Consider the following 21,799-nt stretch of genomic DNA (forward strand, 5'->3'; position numbering starts at 1 on the left):
ATTTTAAAGTTGTAAATTTCATAAGATTCTTACATAAAAGATACACGGTTTATTGTGTGGGTGCTCAAACCAACCTCTTCCTCCTCCTCTTCTAAAGTCAGAAGAAAAGAGAAAAGCGAAATAAGAGAGAAACGAAATATATATAAAAAAATACAATACATACGCCATGCACTCCTCCAGAGACAAGGAGAATGAAGAATACTGAAAAAAAAAAAGCAATACAAAAACTATAGCAGTAGGCAACTGGACAATAATATCTGGTAAAATAGAGAGGAACAAAGAGACAAAAATGAATCGAAGCAAACACAGTTTAGTTCTTCCCAGATAAAGAAAAGCAAACTTTTCCAGTGAAGAGGATATTTTTAGGACCGAGTGTTTTTTCAGCCTTGGCTAGATTTGACAATGGGGACTACAATTCGGTAGTGTGAGTTAGTGGTCATGCATGTTTGCAGATACCGAGTCGCAAAGAGAATGAGAGCAAAACATGCGCATTAAAACGCACTCACCTATTATGATGATCAGTAGAACAATCACGACTATTCCAATTAAGATCCACATTCTAAAGTCCTAAACAAACGTGTATAGCATAGTTGGAGGGTTTGTGTCAATAAGATCAAAAAGAGGATAGATTCAATATTACCTTCCACCACATGCGCCGCCTTAGTGCGTGCGCACCACGCCTAAACTGGGAGCTGGTGGCATGAAGATTGTCTAACACACAATCATAGGAGAGGTTAATAGGACAGAAAGAAGTAGCGTCGCGAATACTGAATGCTTTCTCACCCGTTTTGGTCGCCAAATCCTCTAGATTATCCCCCCGCTGCATGACCTTGTTGATGTTATCCTGCATTATGCCGAGCACCTGAGTGACTTGCTCTTGCACTTTGGTGGTGGTCGGTCCAGCGGACCGGACATGCCCATCCGCATCATCAAGCGAGTCGTAGCGGTTGTGGCCGTGTGCGTTGGGGAATGCGTGTAGAGCATCGTCTTCATCCGATTCGTCCACGAGATCAAAAGCTGATGCATTCATAGTCGCGGGATTGTATCCTGATTTGACAAATGGATTTGCCCTATTTTTAGCACCAACGAAAAGAGCGAGGGGATGTTAGTCTCCGTGCATGAGTAGGAAAGTGAGGTGGGAGGGAGTCTCCCTTGTGTGCACATAAAGATAAAAACATGCACCACCGAGAGCTCGTGTTGTATAGCCTTACATTTTTTTTTAACGGAATCGCACTCTTCTCAATAGAAAGGGTTGTGAAAATAAACTTGATAACGGGAGAAACAAAAAGTCTTGGATACTGTACAGCCATCCTATCCGTGGCGCAATAGATTTTTCTACGATTCTAGCGCATATCTCTACCAAGAGCCAAGGGACCGACTATGGTCAAAGGAGTTGGACCTTGATTATGCTTCACACCAGCACGCAAACCCCCGGAAGCATCCTCCCCCCTCTCTCATTCTTTGAGCTCCTTTGCACCAGCGTCAATCGTGGCACACACATTTTCTCTTCCAAGAATTCGGTGGCGTTTGATATGACATCTCAATTAACAAACCCCTCTTTGTTTCCGTCGGAAGGGGAATTTTAGACTCTGTTACACGACACCCTTCCCCTCAGTGTCCAGTGTCGACTGGCCTGCTTTATTCTGCGCAGCAATGATGGTTATCTGGGAGGAGCAGGAAAGCCACTAATGCACATGGACATGAAGAGACGATAGCTTGGTTCGAGATGCCTGCATGCACGCCCATGTAGCTTGCAGCGAGACGCTTTTAAAACCCGCCGTGTTTATTTTCCAACCATCGATCCCATTGCCTAGCAGCAACCCCGAATGCCCAATATAAACTTGCAAACCAAATACATAGAGATAAATAAGGAAGAAGCAGAGAGAAATATTTATATAATATATATACCAGTTGTGAAATCGAAAAAAAAGGGACAACAAAAGAAAATTCTATTGTAAAGAAATAGATACATCCAAAAGATGTGTTCAAAAGTATAGGGAGGGAAAGAAATATGTTTACAACAAGAGTGAAATTTGAACTCGTTCCATTTCTATCGCCCAAAAAGTTCGGGAGCGGGTCTAACCCCTCTTTGGATCTCGTCCAGAGCAATGCAGAGGTCATAGTTGATCTCCTCGCTCACGACCGAATCTCCTTTGTAGGCGGGATGGCTCCGCACAAACTGCCTTATCCATGTCGCGTTGGTGACAAGCTCGCCGCTCGCGCGACGGCTGACCAAGTTCAAATATTTGGAGAGCTCACAACGTGTTACAACATCCACATTTACAGAATTAAGGTAGGCGTTCATCAGAGGAATGAGACCAGGGAAAGACCCGTTCCCATTGATGATATCGTTGATAGTGAAGAGATCATATTCATCCTCTACAGGGTCGGAATTGACGCCGTTGGCTTTATCTGGAAGATAGGAGTGGAGGGGGGGATGATTAATAAAGGAAAGTGCGCCACAGAAAAGATAGCTATCCTTACGACTATAGGAATTAGGGTAGACATTCTTCCGGAAATAGAACTTCTCGTTGAGAACGGCACCGCGACGGTGGGCTTTTTTCATGTTTTCGTCCACCTGAAAAAACATCAATCGATAAATAACGCGCATTTCAAAAAAAAAAACGCTCCTATAATGAGGAGAAAGTAGAAAGAGGAAAAACACTACCTTGGATATAGGAATGTAGAAATTCAATCCAAAACTCAGGATGACTCTCGTCAGCAATACGACAAAGATAGCATATGCAGCATTCTCAAAGTCGGTCATTTGAATTTCCATCGACCGGAATTCCACGCGCCAACCGATGTTGCTATTGGGTGGCGGAGGCTTGAAGCGCATGTTTTGCCAATTGGTTGACTGAATGTTCTCAAAGTGATCGGATGAGGTAGTATCATCTTGTTCGAGAAGCTCCTGATAAATGACAAGCGGGTCTCGGATGAAGAGGTGGGCGATGTGTCGGGCGAGAAGCTCATCAATGCCTTGAATACAGAAAAGGAGAGGGGGAGGGGGTAGGAGGAGATCATCCGTCAATACACGCCCATAGAGTTTCATTTAGAAAAATAAAACAGACCATTTTCCTGGAGTTTTGTGCAAATTTTCTCGTCAATCACAAGGGGTATATCATTATATTCAGGTTTCAACGTGGCATCCCGCGAAATATAGCAATCGACCGAGTCGTATCTTGACTTCGGGATGCGGAACCGGCTCTTCTCCAAGGGCTTCAACCCCCGCTCCTCAGGGGTGCGATCATCCACACTTCCTGCAATCACGTTCCAACGACAATCCACATCCGCGAGATACCCACGGTAAATGGGAGCGGCGGCTGTCAACGCAAGCTATGACAGAGGGAGAGGGAAAGAGATGAGCGGTCTGGCTCAGATAATAGGGAGTAAGCTTTCATTCCATCCAATACCATGATGGGTCCCAGCGGGGCCAATTGGTCGTAGAGTCTTCTCGCCTCATCTATATTGCAAGCCTGGAACGTGATCTGCAGACAACAGCATCCCATTCCGAAGCACATTGCGTCCATATAAATATGATCGGGCAAGGCAGCACCCTGCTTCGCCTCTGCGTCCTCAGGGAAGAGGTTGCGATCCCAGGGAATGGAGGGATCAATGAACGGTTTGGGAGTATTTGCGTCGTGGAAGATCGGCATGTTGATGGCCACCTTAGAGCCGCGACGACGGCGGATGTTTGCCGTGAGCGTTCTATGTGATAGAGGGTCAATTGGATTACCTCTCGTGAAAACTTGCGTTAAAAACATGGTGCTTATAGTTACGGGAAACGAGCATGGGGATTGATAATTTCGTCGGGGACAAACAAACTTCTGCTTGCGTTGCCGGTGGGCTCGTAGTGCGGCTCCAAGAACTCGCCCTGGCAGCCCAATCGGGGGAAGCTGGTGAGGGTGAAGGGCCGTTCATTCGGCTTCATGTATATCAGTGCCTGTTCACGGCGAAGACGCATGTTCCGTTCGACTGAGAGCAGGTCCTTGAACGAGGAGCCGTAAGGCGCTCCCGGGGTACTCTCGAGCATGTACCGACCATACTCCGGCCTCCAGAGCGCCGACAGTTCGGTCCTACAAAGATCGAATTCATTCATGTAAACTATGGGGGAAACCATCAGGTGGGCGAGGGTCTGCTTACTTTCCATCCGGATTCTCGAGGTACTCCTTCTCCTCCTTCTGCAGCTCATTCAGTATGTCAAAAACTCGGAGGGAGAGTTTTGCGTTCTTTTTCTCGTGGTCGAAGGAGACCACCATGTACTCCACCTATACGAATTCGTTAGCGAGCATTCGCAGCTGGGCATCGATGCAGCGCTTCAGACTTACCTCATCGCCCCACAATAGGCGATCCTTGTTTTTATTTTTCACCTTGTGGTAAATGTTGAGAAATTGGTTGATGCCATGCTCGCGCACGTGGTCGGCATACTCCTTTGCTTTGTCCCATGGTAGAGGAGTCCCAAGAGAGAGAAGACCCATGTTTTGGAAGAATGTGAAGGAGTCCGAGGGGAGGAAGGGGGAGTGCTAGCAAACAAAAAAGGCCAAGAGTAGGAGAGGAACAAGAGGGGACGGGGTGGACCTTAATGAGGGAGGTTGGGGAGAAAAGAAAACGACAGCTAATTTTTCCCGATTTTTATTTACTTGAGAATTAATAATCAACACCGTTGATTCATCCCCTTTGAGTAAAAGAGATGTGGCTGTAGATGAATTAGACTTTTTTGACATCGCTCAAATCAGCCTATGCTGCATCTGCAGCGTGCCTGGTCATGGATGGATTATTCATGCCTTGCCTAGTCTGCATGCACAAACTTATCTCTTTAGCCATAAAAAGAATTGGATAACTACAAGATAAAACATTGCCGAGTCTTGGATTTTAAATAAGAGCTGAGGTAACCACAAAAAAATAGATGTAAATCAAGAAGAAGAAAAAAAAAAAGATGCCCTTGGACAAACGACCTGCGTGAATGTGTAGAGCCATTTGGGAACAATGATGCAATGCCAAAGGGTAACAGTGTTGGAATGAAGATAAAAAACAAACAATGCTGCGACAACTATTATCGAAAAATCCAAGATTTAGAGCGAACCGGCAAGCAGGGCCTCATTCCACAGCTGCTCGAACTCCTCGTCGACGTCGCCGAGGTCGCGAGCATACAGCAGGGTCGAGTTGTTGAAGGAGCGCGGGCGTACGCGTCGGGCGCCTCCTTGCTGTCTACGGGCACCTCCCTGCTGTCTACGGGCGCCTCCCCTCTGGTTTCCACCCTGCCGTCTGCCGCCGCCCTGCTGCTGTCTGCCACCGCCCTGCTGCCTTCCTCGGCCGCCTCCACCACCTCCGGCACCACCGCCCGCCGGGAGCTCGTTTGCTGCACGCTTGGAGATGCTGATGTCGGCGCAGTTGACAAAGTTCAGACGAGGCCGCTGGGACACCCACCTAAACCTCACCGTGCACCTGTCACACGTCAGGCCGGCCGGTAAGTCGATCTGGGTGTTGTCGTCACCCTTCTTGTCACCACACTTGTTGACTTTGAGGATCGGGCGGAAGTTGCTGTCCTGCCCGTTCGTGGAGAGCTCGAAAAGACACGGCCCTCCACGGGGGGTCTTGATAGCCCAGTTGAGCGGCAGCTTTCCGGCCTCCTTGAAGGCCCCCTTGGTCTGCCCGCGCTGGAGGCCGCCACAAGGGAACTTGTTGTTGGGGGAGGTTGCGAACTGGAAGTTACGGTCCTCATCACCTGGTACGAGACGGGGAGGCGTGTTGGTCTAAATGAGGGGGGAGAAGGGGGGTGAGCAAACGGGCGCGAGACGGAGCTAGGCTGCAAACACCACTTACCATCATACCGTTACCCTCAACGAGCGACGGGGCCAGCCCGGCGTAAAAGATCATAGCCAATGCCAGGGAACTCAATGCTCCTTTGACCAGCATATTTGCGGAAGTATAAGGATTAAGTGATAGGTGCGAGGTGAAGGGAAGCGAGCGAGAGAGAAAGAGAAAAGATGCGAGGAAGAAAAAAAAAGCTCAAAGAAAGTGGAAAAGAGAGAAAAGGTCAAACCCTGCTCTACAGGATTGAGTGATATATAGGAGGTAAAAGGGGGGGGGGGGAATGGCAGAGATAAAAATAAACCTAGGAGACAAACAAAAAAAAGGAGGCTGTTTCTAAGCAAGAGTTCTCTTTATATTGTCGCTTAATGGTTTTGAAGACCCACATTGACTAAAGAAGCGCAGAGATCGAGGCGCGTGCGGAGTGGTTTGTTTTAACCCGTATTTTGTGTTCGATTTTATTTTGCTCTCCCGGGATTTAGACTGGAGATGCTCCTTTTTAGCCAGGATTGCGGCGGTCAAAAAAGGCATTCTTTTTATTTAACCCATTTTTTTAATAACCAATGTGGAGATGAGCACGCCAATGGCGGCCTTGAATCGGGTTGCGACCAAGGACTGCTGAAAATAGCCCTCGGGCTCCGAAATTGCCCAGCTCTAAGTCGGGCCAAACCTCCCCCCTCTCATGGTTAACCCTCGAAGCCTAACCTCATCGCATCATTAGGCCCAAGATTGGCAGAAAAGGATAGGGAAGGTGAAAAAAACGGCCACGGCCATAGCCTGCACCCTCCCTTCCTCCCCCCCCTCTTGTCACCCTTTTACTAAGAACGAGGGTTTCCCCGCCTCGAAAGGGTGTGTTTATCATTTTTATGGAGATCATTCTAGAGAGGAGAGGGAGCAACCCAAGGGTCGATGCCTCCCTCGCTATCTCTTCCCTCTGATGCAAGTTTGGAGTTGCCAAGTCGACCGTGCTCAAAGAGCAGGAGGGAAACAAGCTCCAAGAGTTCACCTTTCCATAACCGGCCTCTGCTTTTGAAGGCTTGACTCAAAGGTGAGCAATACCCATCGCTTGTAACTAGGAGGGCAAAATGAAGTGCCGATGCCAAGTTAGGTCCCCCACCCTCATTGCCCGAGCAACCTTGATTGGTTTGATTCCACGGCGGCCACTGGCATGTCACCAAGGCTGAATGAAGAGTTCTCTATATAACCTTAGCCTATTCAAGCAGGGCTATTCCTCTCCCATTTTCCATAATCTCGCTCGCTCGGATATCCTTATGAAGTGGATAAAAGTACACGCATGAGATAATTTTAGATCATGTAAGCAGAAAAATAGAAACATACAAAGCGAGGAAAGCACCTGGACGAGCTTTCAGAAATAGCAGGGCAAAAATTTAAAAACCATCAAGAAAACAGAAACGAAAACAAAAACAAAGATATCCATCTACACACACACTCTCTCTCTCTTTATCCCTCCCCTAAGTTCGATCTATAATGGCTCAGCCAGAGACCAAAACTGCTTTGCATATCCAGTGTGCACCACATTTCCTAGCCGCCGCGTCACATCCACATTAAACAGCCGCCTGTATTTCCCCTGGCAGCCGACCTCACCAGCGGCTGGGCCACCCCCCGCAAACATCCATCGGAACACAACGGCAAGCGTGCGGTCTCGGGGCGTGTAGTAGAGGTAGGATGCCCGCTGGGCCACTCCGCTGGCAAAGACGGGGGCAAACTCCTGCTCTCGTACCGCGGCTCCGAGAAGATGCACCACACAAGGACGGGAGTGGGACGGGATTTTGGAAAGCGCGGCCAGCAGGTGATGACACCCGAGGGAGTGTGACTAGAGCAGAAGTGGAGCAAGCGCCGCTGGTGTGACCATTTTGCTTTTCAGAATTCCTTTCGGAGTCAGACTTACCACAACCCGCAAATGGGAATAGCGCTCTCTCAACCGCAACAGCTCTTCCGCCAATCGGTCGCTGAAACGACTGGAGTTTTCCGATGCGATCCGGTAATAGTAGGAGAGCTTCAGCACATGGAGCGAGATATCTAGGGCGATTGAGGTGAGAAGAAAGGTTGGTGAGGGGAAGCCCAGCTTCATCTGATTGGCAACCCAGCAAAGCACTGTGAGCGGGATGATGTAGTTGAGGGTGGGCTTGCCGGCCGGCCATGTATAGCCCAATGCAGTGTCTCCCCAGCGATGCCTATCGGACGCCACGAGCCTGTGATGGGATCTAATGGAGTTGAGATGAGTGGGGCGGCATATTCCTTTTTTCGCCTGAAGCCTCGAGGGCCTTTTCTTACTCTGTCCACATTGAAAAATTGCTTGGGCCGATTTGATCCGACATGAAGCCTACAGAAACGGTGGCAAATAGCACATCGACGCATGAGATACAACTGGAGTTTACCATACATAAAATAATTCAAAAAAGGGCAGATTACCTCGAAGATAAAGAGTCGCCTCGGAGTGTTTGGCGTGATTAATGTGAAGGTGATATTTTGGCTTCGGCAGTTCGGTGAGAAGGGGTGCGAGAACGGCACGGTTTTTAACGAGACCGTGGAGTGAGGCCATGGTATTCTATCCGCGAGAACTACGGCCCTGAACGCAACCAGCGAATGCACTGAGACAATGTAAAGGAGTATATATATCTGTAGGTACGACTGTGGTATTAGAGATGTCTAAGGTCTAATGGAGAAGAGATTTTGGAGGAGATGGAAGGCTCGAGTGGTGTTGAGGTGCTGAGGGGTTAAGATATCATAGCAGAATATATATGAGTAGGTCGGAGGGCCACGGTAGCTAGAAGAGAAAAGTGAACGGATCTCTCGGCAGGCTCGAGTGCGAATGGCAATTCACAAGAGGAGGAGCAGAGAAGAGCCGCCAGCCCTCGTTTTATTAATGGCCCCGCTTTCTCGCTTCATACTTGGATTTCAACGTGTTCTGTTCCTCTGGATAGGATTTCAAATCACATTCTGGCCAACGATTTCGCCACACTCTCGCAAGACTGGGTGTCCATCGAATTCGAGACCTCCACTCGGACATCTACAGAATAAATAGGATCGAAGTTTATTTTATTTCATAGTCGATTCTCTAGTAAATAATGAATAAAGAAAACAAGTCTAAGGTGAAATAGTAGATAAAGACACGAGAGCACCCTCCACAAGCTCCCAAAAGAAAGAAGAAAATAAAAAGAAATAGACATAAAAAAGAAAAATTGAATAAAAAAGAAGAAGAGGAAAAGCAAAATATGGAAGACAACAAAGCCAAAGCGACCCGTCCAACACTATGCAACGTCCAATAGCTCCTTACACCATTCGTACGTGACGAAGCTTGTAGCGATCGCGGGGGCCACCTTCAGGTAATTTGGCACCATGCCCTTGTATAGGCCACGGACGCCCTCCTTTGCGACGACATTGCGAGCGGCATCCAAGGTTCCCCGGTACTTGTATCCAATCGAGGTCATCCCGGTCACCTGCATGCGGCGCCGCAATACGTCCAGAGGGTAGGTGATGGTCTGCGCGATGGAGCCGGCAAGAGCGCCACAAAGGAGCTTGCGAGGCACCGAGGGACTTGTTTCGGAGGGAGGCGTGAGGTATTTTCGGAGGATTTCGTAGCACTGGAAGTTCAGCGCGACGTAGGGGGCGACCCCGAGGAGCGTGGGGACAAGGCCGCGATAAACGGCGAACAGGCCGCCCTCGGTCCGATAGATCGTGACCATGGTCCGCCAAATACCTGGGAGCTTTTCCCCCGTCCCCTTTCTTGCCGACTGCACCGAGAGCCGTGTCCGGACAATATCCAGCGGGTAGGTGCACGCCACAGATGTCAATCCCGCACAGGCCCCTGCCGCCAGTCGCCGCGGCGTGTCGAGCTCATTTTTGCCACGCTCCATAAACAGCCGCTTGAACTGCTCATAGGCCGCGAACTGGACGGCAGAGTACGGCACAATGCGGATCACATTGGTGCCGTTTCCGCGGAGAAAGCCCAGCATACCCTCCTCGCGCCATATTTTGACCAGGGTCGGAACCACTCCCTGATAGTTGGCCGGCTCCGGACCTTGCACCTGAAAAAAGAAAAGAATGCAATGAGCACCATGCAACGAGAGAATAGTAGCCTCAGCCGCAGAGAGCGGCCGGCATTCACATACTTGGAATAGAATTTTCATTCGTTCTAGCGGCGACACCACCGTTCTTGAGACGGCTCCGGCCACGCCACCGGCGATCAGGTGCTTAATGAAGACGGGATTCATCTTCTCCTTCCAGAATTCGTAGGAGAAGGGGCCGGGTGCTAATGTCTTCTCCTCGATTCTCTCCTTCGGCTCAACCTTCACCTCCACCTGAGCCTCCGCCTCCTGCGGAACAAATCCAATGCGTGCCAGATCCCGTAATAAATCCTCCAATTCTCCCGGGGTCAGCTCTCCACCCTTGGAGGGAATGACTTCGATGTTGTGCGCATCAAGAAGCTGTGTGAATTCGGCGTATGTCATCGAGGCATTGCCATCCTCCTTTGTGGCCAGGGATATTAATGTGTTGGCCATTTCCTATGCAATCAGACCCCAGTGTTGGGAGTTAAAGACACGGGGATCTGCGGAATTAAGAGAAGAGCATGGGGGCACGGGGGGGTGCGTTACCTCATCCACCAACTTCCCGCGCGTCCCGAACATCTCCGAGTATACTTGTAGTAGGTCGCGCACGTCCACCACGCCATCATTGTTGTGGTCAAGCCGGGCGAACGCCGTGCGCACTGCAGTTGCGTTTTGTGACATTATTTACGAATGGTAAGATAAGAGTTGGGAGGCGGATGTCGAGTGTACGTAAATTAAATGTGAAGGGAAGAAAAATTCGCGGAAGTTTGAGAGGGGGAGGGTCTATAACAAAGGGGGCATGATATGGTCCAGAAGGAAGAAGAGGACACAATGTCAGAGAACAAAGCACACCGACACAAAAGGGAATAAGGATACAAAAGAGGGAGGTGGGCCAAAGTCAAAGCACTGGCGAATTATCAAAATCACCTGAATGGAAAACCCCAAATCCCTCGCAGTCGCTGTAGAATTGGAATGGAGTGGAAATAGAGCGTGGGGCGCTTGCGATCACAAACCTCTTGGGCCGATGCTGGGCGGGGGGGTTATGCACAAGAACGAGAAGAGCGAATGAGCAGATGGAGGAGGGGAGAGAGGGGGGGGCTACGATTAGTTTTTGTTATTATTTTTTTGGGCAGTAAAAATCACAAACAAATAAAACGTTGCTTCGGGTCAGGGGCGACAAATTCCAAATGGCCCGTCACTCCATTTGTAATTGGCGAGATCCCTTTTGACGCCCTTTTCCCTCTCCCATTCATCCCAAATAGATCCCACAAGATCTTTTACAAAAATAGTTAAATGATGAGATAACAAAGAAAACTTCCTTTATCAATCAATCAAATATTCAACATAAGCTTCGATTTTTTTTTTCATAATAAAGGAGGAAGAAACATCCATCATAACATGATAACAATAATAATGATGATTATATCTGATAGGAAGGAGGAAACGGGGGGGGGGGGGGAAGAGGGGAGACCGAGAAAGAAGAAAAGTAATAATTACAGGGCTCTCCATCATTAGAACAACAGATTATCAAATTGGTTCTGCTGTTGTTTTTGCTGCTGCTGTGACTTGGGCTGGTTCAGCGAACTTCCTCCGCCCATGGGAGCGATGGGAGTCATCGAGGCACCCACCGGTTTCGAGGTTGAGTTAGCGGCCCAGAGATCGAATGAGGACGGCGCCTTCGACGCAAGCGAGCTGATCGAGGGCCCGGCCTCGACCTTCTTCTCGGCAGGCTTGCCCAGCGAGTCTAAGGAGTAGAGGTTGGAAGCCTTGGCCCAAATGTCGTCGGGTTTCAGGTTGGGAACCGGGTTTTGCGGCCTCATTGCCGAGGAGGAGGGGTTGATTGGCGCAGGGGATGCCAATGGCTTTGGTGCAAGGGCCGCTCCTCCCATGGAGGGCATGGAGGCGGGGGCATGGCCAGTGGATGCGGGTGGAGAGGCGATCGGATTCACGGCCGGCAGGTCGCCAAGGAGATCATCCAACCCTAGGGAAGGCTTGGAGGTAGGCTTTGCAGGCTGGGCAAAGAGGGAGGCGGAGGAGGGTGAAGGATTGGTCGCTGCGGCCGCGGAGCTTGGAGGAGCGCTCTGGAAGTCAGCAAAGTCATCGTCTGCAAAACAAAGGAGATATTAGGGTGAATTTTCGAAACCAGTAGCAATGCAAATGGAATAAACCGAGTTTACCAGCATCGGCGGATGCGCTCTGCATCGTGCCCCAATCATCGTTGGCAGCTCCTCCTCCGGGCTGTGAGGAACTGCTGTCAAGTGGCTCATCAAAATCGAATAGATTCACTTCCTTCTTCGGTTGGCTCGCCTTGTTGTTGTTGTTGTTGTTGCCGTTGGTCGCCTTTCTCTCGGTCCGGCGGGTAGAAGAACGACGCCTTGGACGTTCATCATAGTCATAATCATCATAGCTACCTCCGTTGTTATCTTGGTAGCGACCACGCTGGCGGTCATCATCATCGTCACGAAATCCGCTTGAACCGTCGTCGTAATAGCTCCTGCCTAGAGCATTGATAGTAAGTAAAAAAATCAAAAAGTTAAGCCGTGCCAACAGCAATCGAGCGAAAAAAAAAAAAGCACCATTCGACCATCCTACATATTTAAATGTGAATGGAGATGGAGCTAATTCTTACCTGCACCGTACGAGTCACTTCCGAACCCTCCGTATCGAGAGGCTCCTACCCCAAACCCGCCAATATCCGAGCTTATGCCAGTGTATTTGTTTTTATTTTGCTTAGCCTTCTTCCTCTCCTGCTTGATCTTCTCTTGATCGCCTAGCATTTCCACTAGTTCTTTAGCCCGGTTTCTCACTTGAAAAAAATGCCAAAGGTATCAGTGTAGGGGCTGTTTTTTAAGTGGGAGGCTTCCAAATTACAAACTTACCATTCAGTCCTTGGTCTTTGCCCTTCTCATCGATATAACTGAAATTGCGTAGCATCTTAATAAGGGAGAGATGCGATCGCGCATCATCCACCACTCGCTCTGACCCATTCTTGACGAGATATTCTAGCAACTGAAGGGCCTTGTAGATCTGACGCCATTGTTGTGGTGTTTTTTCTGTAAACCGCTTGTAGATGGTAGGCATAATTTCTGCGAAATACTGGCTGTTTAGAGACATAGCGAGTGAGCATATGATGAGGAAAAAAAAAGGCTCTGAATTCAAAATGCCGCTTCTTGCCAACTTACTAATTGTAGGTCCCTTGCGCAATCTCGTTCATAAGCGTGCTTGAAGCACCCCATGGTTCATTGTTTGTGGCCTCATGGACTTTGGCCTCCATCTCCGTATAATTCAGCACAACATTTTTGCTATTCGCCACGAAAACATTAGACCATCGAGTTTTCACATCCCCTATTATGGTTACACTTACACTTTGTTGATGACATCCTTTACATCCCAAAGGGTAGGAACCTGAATATTGGACAAATCCATTCTTGCCGCTGGATGATGCGACCGCCTGCGTTGTACTTTTAGTTGGGATAATAAATCTTGGAAACCCTAGGGTTGGAGAGTGGGCGAAAAATGAGTTGTACACTTTGAGTGCAAGCTCAGTTGAGGGAAGTTTGATCCGTTAATCAAGGAATTTGACATCTGGAGCCTGAGTCATGAAACCTGCAAAACCTTAGGAAAACTCGAAAATAAAAATTCAGATAAACAGCAGAGGAAAGGCTAAAATATGAAGAAGCAGAAGGAGAAAAAACGAGGGTTTATTATATAAATTAACAAAACAATTCTATAGAGATGAGAGAGTTCTAGTTCCCGCTATGCTTCATATTTCTTATGATGCTTCCATTCCGAGGACTTCAAGCTTATACACCGTCACTCGGCCGAAGAAATCAGTGCTATCCTCGAACACAAGTTTCAGCTTTTCGATGGGTCTTTCCGGAGATAGCACGGGAAATCTGTGAGAGGAGAGAGAGAGAGAGCACGAGTTATGGATAACAATGGGCTTTTAGTCATTTCAGAGAAGCGTTTCTGGGAAAAATTGAGTAAACTATCGACTGAAAAAGGATATTTGCACCATATTGTTGTCATCCGGATAAAATGAAAGCAACGGCTCGTACGCCGTCCCAGTTTTGCAGCCGAATGCCTGGCACTGTTTGCCGACGAATCCCCCTTGGAATTGCAACACAAGCTCCTTCACGATGACGGAGCGGCCAAAGTCGATAAGGATAAACTGAGGCTTCCCCTGCATTAATGCGTGTACTTTAGTGCAAGAAGCATCCCCCCACTTCCTTTATCCACCGGTCGCTTGGAAGTTGCTTTCAGTGAATGCGTCCTCATTTACCTGGTCTGAATTCCAGCACGTCTCATCATTGCCGTCCACTAGGAACTGCTTGCCGAAATTGGTTGTGTCCTTGTTCAATACCGAACTGACCCTGAGCCACAGAGAGGAGGGCGGCACAAGTGTTTAGCCCCAAGGTAATGGTGCCTAGCATGGCCAGAACTTACTTTAATCTTATCGTGGAGTCCACCAAGTTTTTCACCGGGTCCGTCATATTTTTAGGAGTAAGCAATAAAAAAAAATACGAAAACGTGTCACGAATTCATTCCAGCATTCAAGTCAGCTTTCCTCAAATAATATTATTGCCCTCATTCCCTCCCCCCTTTCTCTTGAAAAAGAATCAAAAAAGGCATGAATTCGCTACACAACCACACACTAAAGCAGCTTCACGCCATCCAGCGGGATTTGGCCAAGTTTGAGTCCGGAGAGGATCGAAGCGCTGGTTTACAAGGTGAATTCAATCGGTTTTTCATCCATCTTTCTCCATGTTAACCGCTGCGACATTGTTGGCCCCCCTCATTAACTAGGCCAGATTACAGCGGGTTTTAGCACACTGAAGCGCTCCATTGATGATTTCGAGTCCATGGCAAGGCGGGAGATGATTGCAGTTAAGCGCGAAAAAGCATTAAAGTATAAGCCAACCCCTCTTGGATGATATGTTGTTTCCGGCCATTAACTCTCCTTCGCACACTCTTAGTCAAGTAGCCAAATTCCGGGACGAATTCCAGGATTCCAAGCTCAAGTTCGAGCAGCTCAAAAAGGATGAATCAAAAGAGGCTATGACACGCGATCGACAGGAGCTGTTAGAGCGAAGGCGATCAAGGCAGACATTTGTGATGGTAAGCACACTCGTCCCCCCAACTATGGACGATATCTCTGTTGGCGGGGGAAGGCCTCATGCTCTTCTCGCAATTCCATAGGCTGAACATCCCTATCAATCCCCCGCAATGAACCACACTCTCCGCGAGCACTCCTTCGTCAACAGCACCGAGCAGCAGCTCGACTCCTTCATCTCTCGCGCTCAGGATGTGCTCGAGGATCTTCGCGGTCAACACGGCATCCTCAAATCCACCCAGCGCAAAATGCTTGACGCAGCCAACACCCTCGGTCTCTCAGGGAGCGTGATCAGGTACATCGAACGGCGAACCACGGAAGACAAGTGGATCTTTTTGGGGGGCATCGTAATCACCATCCTCATTATGTGGGCGATCTGGTACTATCTGCAGTAGGCCGGGGGCGCAAAAATATTTACGTTTTATTTAAACTGTTTTGGCAAATCTTTTTTTTCGTGAGGGAAGCGCTTTACCATCATGTTATTTGTATATTCTTATTTTTTCTTTGTTTTAGATCTCTTCTATTTTTTTTATCCCTTTTCCTTATAGCGGCTCTAATATGTATTGTCCGTATTTTACTTTTCACTACAGCAATAATTTCATAAAGAGAGGAATCCTACAGGGTATGGAATAGTTTCTTTTCTCTTTTTTATTCTTGGAAAAATAATAATTCAATTTGTATCATAAGGCGAAAAAAAAAGTAACATGGAAGAGGATAAAAAGGGGATCATCTAGGAGAGAGGGAAAGGGAAGAAAAGAATAAACAAAGTCTAGTGTGGCCGCGCCTTCACTTGGTCTTGATCAATCGCAGTTTATTTGGCGTGAACTTGAAGTTGTCTGCATACACTTTCCTCTCGAACTTGGAAGGCTTGGGCTCCTCGATGTAGTATGCCCATCCCTGCTTCTCGGCAAAGAGGATGGCGTCCTCCTTCCGCGGGAATTTGAGGCGCATCGCATGCACGGCATCGGCGGTAGAGGCCCACCCCATTAGGGGGTTCTCCCACCTGGAATCCTGCTCGGGGATATCGAAGTCAAGTCGCCAGTGCTCCGTGTTGTGGGTGCCCTGCTGAAGTGCAGTGCGGGCAGGCTGGAAGATCCGGACGGTGCGCTCACGAAGCGATTCTAAAAATAGCAAACAGAATTAGATCGGGGTGAGGGGGAACTCGGACACACCGGCTAGGGTTAGCCGAAAATGGTGCCCTCATCTCCAGATCGCAAGAACTTACCAGGCACGCCCGACACCACATCAGCAGGTACGATATGGGACTCCTGCCGTGTCACCGCCAATTCGTCGGGACTGGAGGTAGATTTCGTAGAGTAAGTAGAAGCTAAGAGCGATCGCGATGGGCGTAGCGCTGCCACTGCAAGATTTCTGCCAATTAGTGAGGCCATAGATGGATTAGCAATGTGTTTTAGGTTGGCTTAGGAAAACCACTCCTCTCCCCCCCTCCCTTTCCCTGTTCTCAATAGAGGGATGACGTAGGCGGCGCAGCAATTTCGGGTTGGGATGATTGACAGGCAAGGGGCACCTTCATGCTAGCATTTGGATTTAAACTTTCAAACGGCTAAGAGAGAGCTAACGACGCAATGCCAGGCTATCATGACACAATCTGCACAGAAATATAGTTCAAGCCTAATTCTCCCCCCGCCCTCGCCCTCTCTGACTATTAACAATGGGATCGATGCCCCTCATCCTCTCATCATTCGATCACCATCCTCTTGGAGACGGCCGTTGCAAGAGTGAGGATGGCATTGGAGGCATGGGCGCGGCAGGGAGGAGGACCGGCTGCAGGTCCGGTCTGGCTGGGTCAACGGGCCCAGTTGACGTGGCCATTGACAAGGGAAGCCGATTATGCACCTTTCCATTTTGAAGGCTTCAGCCACCGGGCCGCTGCAGATGACAAACGACAAAAAAAAGTCTTCTCTCGGTCCAATCCAAACTGCCCTCTTCCCACCGCCAGTATACAGACAGTAGCAAAGTGGGACAATACTACCGCACCTTGTGCTCGATCTCAAAGTAAGAGCTTATTCCCGCTTTTGTTTGGGAGGGCAAGCGGTTGGGTTGGTTCCCACACTTTGTATTCGGGTGCGGAGGAGCCAGGTGCTGAAATTGGAGGAAAGAAAAGCCGGTCGCACCCACCGTTACAGAGTCTCTCGGGGGCCATCCTTTCCTGTTGGCTGCTTCGCGTCATGAACTCATTAAAGTGCGTCTTAGGCCCCATTGTGATCCACAGCCGCAAAACCATACCCAATTCCACCGGAACTCTACTCCTCTGAAGCATAACTTTGACGCGACTCCTCCTCCCGCCATTGCCCGCCCCTCCACCCCTGTTTTGTCGCACGCTCATCTGCACCTCTCCTTTCCTCTCCCCACCTCGCTGCGCGCGGATGCGCTGCACGGCAGGAGGCAGTGTTTGCAACGGAGAATATAAAAGCATCGCCTGCGTTTGGGTCTGGGCGTGGACGATTAGCGTGCATGCCCCCCTTGTTTGTTTTTGCTCTCGTCTGCATTATGCTGCAATATGCAATAAAAATGGAGCAACAACAATTCAAGGTTCAAAAGAAGCTTCTCGTGTATAGTGTGAATAACTCCACTTTATGCGTGTAAATAATGCTAAAGTGAGGGGGCTTTATGCCAGGAATCGGCACTCGCTGGACCATGCACTTTATTTTGCTATTCTAGGAAAATAAGGAAAGTTAATGTGATCAGTGGGCTGCCACATTCTTCTCAGCCCACTCCCTCCATGAGGGGGCGGCAGAACTATTAGCAAGGGGGGGGGGGGGTGGAGGCATGGCAGAGGGGCCGGGAGGGATGAGGAGAGAAGGGGCACGAGGAGGACGCAAGCATCATTGGCACCTTGAGGAGACCGCTAAGACAGAGTTTCCTGGGTGTTACACCTTTTTCATTGAATATCAAAGAAGAGCACCCGGTATAATTTAGCTTTACGGTTTAGGAGAAATCTTAAATCTGTTTCAAAAAAGAAAAGTCATTCACGGAGGAGCTTTGGTGAACTAAGCAGAGGGAACTCTATTAAGAAATGGCGGCATACGAGCAGTAGAGAGGGGGAGAGGAGAGACGCACAAAAAACAACAGAGGGTTCGCCCCAAAACCTGGCCTCACGAGGAAGGGCTCGACCACGCTACCGAAAGACTGGAGAGTGGGGGGAGGGAAAGAGGAGAGTGGGGAGAGAAGAAGGAAGATAAAAGCCTTCGGTTCGGTTCGAACCTTTTGGCTGGACTCTATTCTAAACCACTCGTGAAAACTGGTTTTTGGAGCCATGGTTACTTGAAAGTTTGAATCAACTCTACAAGGAGGAAAAAAAAATTACTCGGAAGCATAAGTTTAAAGCCTAGTCCTTCTTGGTGTGCTAGAATACAACGTATTATTAATGTAGTATTTTGCAGATGGCAAGGGTAAAAAATAAAAAGAGAAAAAAAAAATTGCGTACATAATAGAGTAGAATGAAGACGTGGAAGACCGAGAAGGCACAGATTATTTTAAATATTAAATAGATGGGGAGTGGTGGTGGTGGTGGTGAATATGGTTCAGGCTTTGACGGATCTCCAACCCGGCGGTGCAGATTCCGAAGAAGCCTGAGCATTGGGAGGGATGGCATGCAGATGAGGAGGGCGTGCGGGTGAGTCGACCATTGCATAGGGGGAGGAATACGAGGACGGGAAGGGGTTGCTTTGACTCGGGGGCATACTCTTTGACAATGGGGACGGCTCGGGCAGCGGCCCCGCCTGGTACGCGGGAGGCCGTGGCGGCGACCTAGCCGGGTATGGGCTCGATGGGCCCGGAGGGTGGAACTGCCCAGCCATGGCGGGGGCAGGGTAGGGAGGGGTGCGAGGCTGGGAGCTGGGCCGATAGCTCACCCACTGATTCGAGAAGCGGTCGGTCTGCGCCATTGCATGTGACGGACCATCCTCATAAGCCCGGCGAGGAGGTGGCGGCCCCGAGGCCGGATCGTGCCGTCTGGACGGGAGCAGCGGGGGGTGGGGTTCCAGCCCGCGGCTGGGGGCGGTGGTCAAGGAGGATCTCCGGGACGGGGTTTTGGCTCTCTGGGGGGGATAAGGGGCGGGCTCGTTGGCGGGCAGCGGATGAGGGGCGTATTGGGTTGGCGGTCGGCCAGTGCGCTGAGTCGAGCTGTGCTCCGTCCAATAGGGGGGGTATACGTGGTCGGGTCGGATATTCTGGGGGGATAAGGCGGGGGGCGTGTCGTGGTAAGGTGGGGCGCCTCGTCGCCGGAGCTGGTCTGAATGGATCTGGTAGGCAATGTAGACATGGGTCGCTCCTAATTTGGGGCGAGCCGGCTCTGCTCGCTCGTAGGATGGTCGCTTGTGCGGCGGCGGCAGCGCACCTCCTGAGTGTTGACGGTCTAGCGGGCGGGGCGAGGAGACCTTTTGGGCTGGCGACGAGTACCGCGCTCCCTGCTGCGGGACACTGGGCGGATAGGATGCCGGGCGGTGATGTAGATGGGGAGGGGGAGGCGGGGAGTAGTGGGGGTGGCCGTGTTCCCGGTTCGAGTGCATCGACGGGGCCTGCTAGTTGCAAAAGCGAAGAAGCACGGCAGGTTAGTTGTGACGGAGAGAACGCGCACGCCTTCCCAAACCTACCTCTCTATGGGCCGGGTAGACTTGCGCTAGAGGCTGAGGAGGCGTGGAGCCAGGATGCATGTATCCACGGGGGGGCGAGGCAGGCTGCGCCGGGCTGAACCGTGGGTCCGCGCCCATTCGGAACCCGGTGGAGTGGGGAGGCGGGTGCGGATGCCGGCCCACCGGGAGTTGCGGTGAAGCGAGGGGCGGGGTCGCCCCTCGCCTGCGCGAAAATCCTTGTGTGTGATGGCGGGGGAGGCATGGCCGGCGCTCGGGGGGGGATAGGGCGGGTGAGAGGGCTGGGAGTAGAGGGCGGCATCCGAGGACCAAGAGTGCTGCATTTTTGTGCGAGCAGAAGGAGGAAGCGGCTGGTGGCTGCTTGGGAATTTGCGTTTCGTCGGGTGCTGGGGGAGAGGAAACGCAAACGGGAGATCACGTTGGGAACAAACTAGAGGAAGGGAGGAGGAGGGTTAGCTTACCTGGGGTGTACTTCGGCTAGGGGGAATGTCTTCGACTCGGGGCGTGCCCGGTGCCACGGATAGTCTGCTTGGTTCCGCTTCGCTTTGCCGCGGTAGTGCATGCTGGGCGGAGGGCCACGGCGGCCCGGCATGTTTCTGCGAATGGGGCATGGGGAGGGTGCGGGTTTCACCCTCCAGCAGCGAAGCTATGGACATGCTGCTCTTTTTGTGCGGGAGATTGGGCTGACTAGCCAGGATTCCTGCGGCGGTCGCGAGGGTGTCCAGGCTGCGCAGGGCGGCCGGGCTGCTGCTGTTGGAGTGAGAATAGGCTGCGGGAGGGGGGGGAGGGTGTAAAGGTGGCGTCATTGGCTGAGGGGTGGGAGGGGGGATCTAGTCAGCGGGCTGAGAGCAAATTAGTACAAGCATAAGAATGCCAAGGAATTGGGGCGGAAGATGAGGGAGGGGATATGAGGAGGGGAGGGAATAGCCAAGGTCAAGTAACAAAGAAAAACAAATAAAACAAAACAAGAGTGAGTGGTGACTCAATTCTCTTTTTATTTTGCTACTAGCTCACGTCGCGTGCTTACCTTTTTCACAACCGTCCTTAGCTACACAAGGATAATAATATTGTTCGTGTATCGTTTGGCTGGATAGAAATCCGGAGCTTCTTATATAATTGGACTCTGGATGCCTGAATAGAACCAATATACTAGACTTAACAGCTAAATGACACAGCGCTGTTTTCAGGGGGAGGAAAATGGAGCAAGATAAAGAGCAGCGCCAAAATGGAGCGGAGGACAAGGCACGGAGGGGAAAAGAGGGGGGGAAAAAGAGTGAAAGAGGAAAAGAGGAGAATAAAAAAACGTGAATGCAGGAATTAAAAAAAAGGACCTTGTGGCTGTTCACTCGAAAACACCTGTTATCAATTCTCAGTATATTCTGACTAGAGTTAGACTTTAATTTTATTATTGAGTTTAGATTGTGCATAGAGTTGTGAGATGTGTGACAGAACGGTGCATTTTTCTGCACTTCCGGAATCTAGAGTTCCTTAAGAATTCTCTCCAAACTCTCTGTGCAGCATAGCTCGCATGCACTGGGAAGGGGGTTTCCTGGTGTGCTTGTTGTGCCCGGCCGGCTACTCCAATAAGCAGGCGCCATCGCCGTGAGCGGTGCGACGCGGGGGGAGAGGGCCTAGGTGCTCCAGCTTGCTGTGTCGCCGGCGTGTAAAACAACGCTAAATCAATCAATCAATCAGCAAGCGCTGGGCACTGTAGATTGATGAATGGATCCACGAAGCAATGAATGGCAAAGTAGGTTTGCAGCAGAGTTATTCAAAAAAAAAAACCTGCAATCGTGGGTCACAATGCTTAATACTTTAAAAGCAAGTATTGTGTGAAATTTCCTTTGCACGACAAAAGGAAGGAGGTTGTGGTGAGAGAGGGAGAGTGCAAGGCGAGCCGCCACTACGTCACCTCGCCCCCCCAAAAAACGTGCTTTTCGGAATTACCCAGCGGCTCCACTCGAGAATGACCTTTTTTTATTTTTTGGAAATTCTTGACGGCCGGGAAACCAGCGCGGAATTCAGGCTCCTCCCAATTTCACCACCCAGCTTAACCAGTTTCCGGTGCGATCTACTTTATAAGCGTACAGAAATTCGCTTACACGCTAAGCACTGGGGGTTGCCGCCACCTAAGAGTACAATAATATTGTTTGTCAGCCCGTGAATACTATAAATAATAATTTACTGAAACG

The 21,799-nt window shown here is 50.0% G+C and overlaps 12 protein-coding genes across 12 annotated transcripts; 3 read left to right on the plus strand and 9 right to left on the minus strand.

The window, feature by feature from the left end:
* Positions 1 to 380: 380 nt before the first annotated feature.
* Positions 381 to 1,030, minus strand: VTP21DRAFT_1651 (uncharacterized protein; the record flags this gene model as incomplete). The annotated part of the gene is made up of 4 exons (XM_069391762.1): positions 381 to 409; positions 507 to 567; positions 641 to 711; positions 784 to 1,030. The coding sequence occupies 4 exons, from the start codon at positions 1,028 to 1,030 to the stop codon at positions 381 to 383; spliced, it is 408 nt and encodes a 135-aa protein (XP_069250988.1).
* A 1,020-nt stretch (positions 1,031 to 2,050) lies between these two features.
* On the minus strand, positions 2,051 to 4,478 carry VTP21DRAFT_1652 (uncharacterized protein; the record flags this gene model as incomplete). Its single annotated transcript, XM_069391763.1, has 8 exons — positions 2,051 to 2,412; positions 2,485 to 2,578; positions 2,669 to 2,979; positions 3,072 to 3,336; positions 3,414 to 3,708; positions 3,780 to 4,076; positions 4,144 to 4,268; positions 4,329 to 4,478. 8 exons carry the CDS (start codon positions 4,476 to 4,478, stop codon positions 2,051 to 2,053), a joined length of 1,899 nt encoding a protein of 632 aa, XP_069250989.1.
* A 594-nt stretch (positions 4,479 to 5,072) lies between these two features.
* Positions 5,073 to 5,916, minus strand: VTP21DRAFT_1653 (uncharacterized protein; the record flags this gene model as incomplete). Its single annotated transcript, XM_069391764.1, has 2 exons — positions 5,073 to 5,753; positions 5,824 to 5,916. The coding sequence occupies 2 exons, from the start codon at positions 5,914 to 5,916 to the stop codon at positions 5,073 to 5,075; spliced, it is 774 nt and encodes a 257-aa protein (XP_069250990.1).
* Positions 5,917 to 7,294: 1,378 nt separating this feature from the next.
* VTP21DRAFT_1654 (uncharacterized protein) lies at positions 7,295 to 8,374 on the minus strand (the record flags this gene model as incomplete). The annotated part of the gene is made up of 4 exons (XM_069391765.1): positions 7,295 to 7,645; positions 7,721 to 8,036; positions 8,107 to 8,155; positions 8,245 to 8,374. 4 exons carry the CDS (start codon positions 8,372 to 8,374, stop codon positions 7,295 to 7,297), a joined length of 846 nt encoding a protein of 281 aa, XP_069250991.1.
* A 709-nt stretch (positions 8,375 to 9,083) lies between these two features.
* VTP21DRAFT_1655 (uncharacterized protein) lies at positions 9,084 to 10,562 on the minus strand (the record flags this gene model as incomplete). The annotated part of the gene is made up of 3 exons (XM_069391766.1): positions 9,084 to 9,860; positions 9,945 to 10,337; positions 10,428 to 10,562. 3 exons carry the CDS (start codon positions 10,560 to 10,562, stop codon positions 9,084 to 9,086), a joined length of 1,305 nt encoding a protein of 434 aa, XP_069250992.1.
* Positions 10,563 to 10,680: 118 nt separating this feature from the next.
* VTP21DRAFT_1656 (uncharacterized protein) lies at positions 10,681 to 10,950 on the plus strand (the record flags this gene model as incomplete). Its single annotated transcript, XM_069391767.1, has 2 exons — positions 10,681 to 10,768; positions 10,838 to 10,950. 2 exons carry the CDS (start codon positions 10,681 to 10,683, stop codon positions 10,948 to 10,950), a joined length of 201 nt encoding a protein of 66 aa, XP_069250993.1.
* Positions 10,951 to 11,392: 442 nt separating this feature from the next.
* On the minus strand, positions 11,393 to 13,307 carry VTP21DRAFT_1657 (uncharacterized protein; the record flags this gene model as incomplete). The annotated part of the gene is made up of 6 exons (XM_069391768.1): positions 11,393 to 11,985; positions 12,059 to 12,379; positions 12,511 to 12,687; positions 12,761 to 12,981; positions 13,064 to 13,183; positions 13,246 to 13,307. 6 exons carry the CDS (start codon positions 13,305 to 13,307, stop codon positions 11,393 to 11,395), a joined length of 1,494 nt encoding a protein of 497 aa, XP_069250994.1.
* Positions 13,308 to 13,653: 346 nt separating this feature from the next.
* On the minus strand, positions 13,654 to 14,374 carry VTP21DRAFT_1658 (uncharacterized protein; the record flags this gene model as incomplete). The annotated part of the gene is made up of 4 exons (XM_069391769.1): positions 13,654 to 13,779; positions 13,891 to 14,064; positions 14,164 to 14,254; positions 14,328 to 14,374. The coding sequence occupies 4 exons, from the start codon at positions 14,372 to 14,374 to the stop codon at positions 13,654 to 13,656; spliced, it is 438 nt and encodes a 145-aa protein (XP_069250995.1).
* A 137-nt stretch (positions 14,375 to 14,511) lies between these two features.
* Positions 14,512 to 15,389, plus strand: VTP21DRAFT_1659 (uncharacterized protein; the record flags this gene model as incomplete). The annotated part of the gene is made up of 4 exons (XM_069391770.1): positions 14,512 to 14,611; positions 14,688 to 14,790; positions 14,858 to 14,999; positions 15,081 to 15,389. 4 exons carry the CDS (start codon positions 14,512 to 14,514, stop codon positions 15,387 to 15,389), a joined length of 654 nt encoding a protein of 217 aa, XP_069250996.1.
* A 391-nt stretch (positions 15,390 to 15,780) lies between these two features.
* Positions 15,781 to 16,385, minus strand: VTP21DRAFT_1660 (uncharacterized protein; the record flags this gene model as incomplete). Its single annotated transcript, XM_069391772.1, has 2 exons — positions 15,781 to 16,115; positions 16,220 to 16,385. 2 exons carry the CDS (start codon positions 16,383 to 16,385, stop codon positions 15,781 to 15,783), a joined length of 501 nt encoding a protein of 166 aa, XP_069250997.1.
* A 354-nt stretch (positions 16,386 to 16,739) lies between these two features.
* VTP21DRAFT_1661 (uncharacterized protein) lies at positions 16,740 to 17,425 on the plus strand (the record flags this gene model as incomplete). The annotated part of the gene is made up of 2 exons (XM_069391773.1): positions 16,740 to 17,010; positions 17,115 to 17,425. The coding sequence occupies 2 exons, from the start codon at positions 16,740 to 16,742 to the stop codon at positions 17,423 to 17,425; spliced, it is 582 nt and encodes a 193-aa protein (XP_069250998.1).
* Positions 17,426 to 18,539: 1,114 nt separating this feature from the next.
* On the minus strand, positions 18,540 to 20,263 carry VTP21DRAFT_1662 (uncharacterized protein; the record flags this gene model as incomplete). Its single annotated transcript, XM_069391774.1, has 4 exons — positions 18,540 to 19,538; positions 19,611 to 19,704; positions 19,773 to 19,993; positions 20,069 to 20,263. 4 exons carry the CDS (start codon positions 20,261 to 20,263, stop codon positions 18,540 to 18,542), a joined length of 1,509 nt encoding a protein of 502 aa, XP_069250999.1.
* Positions 20,264 to 21,799: the final 1,536 nt, after the last annotated feature.

Source organism: Calcarisporiella thermophila, assembly GCF_041956535.1.
Source record: "Calcarisporiella thermophila strain CBS 279.70 unplaced genomic scaffold VTP21scaffold_12, whole genome shotgun sequence".
In the NCBI taxonomy this organism is placed as follows: Eukaryota; Fungi; Calcarisporiellomycota; class Calcarisporiellomycetes; order Calcarisporiellales; family Calcarisporiellaceae; genus Calcarisporiella; species Calcarisporiella thermophila.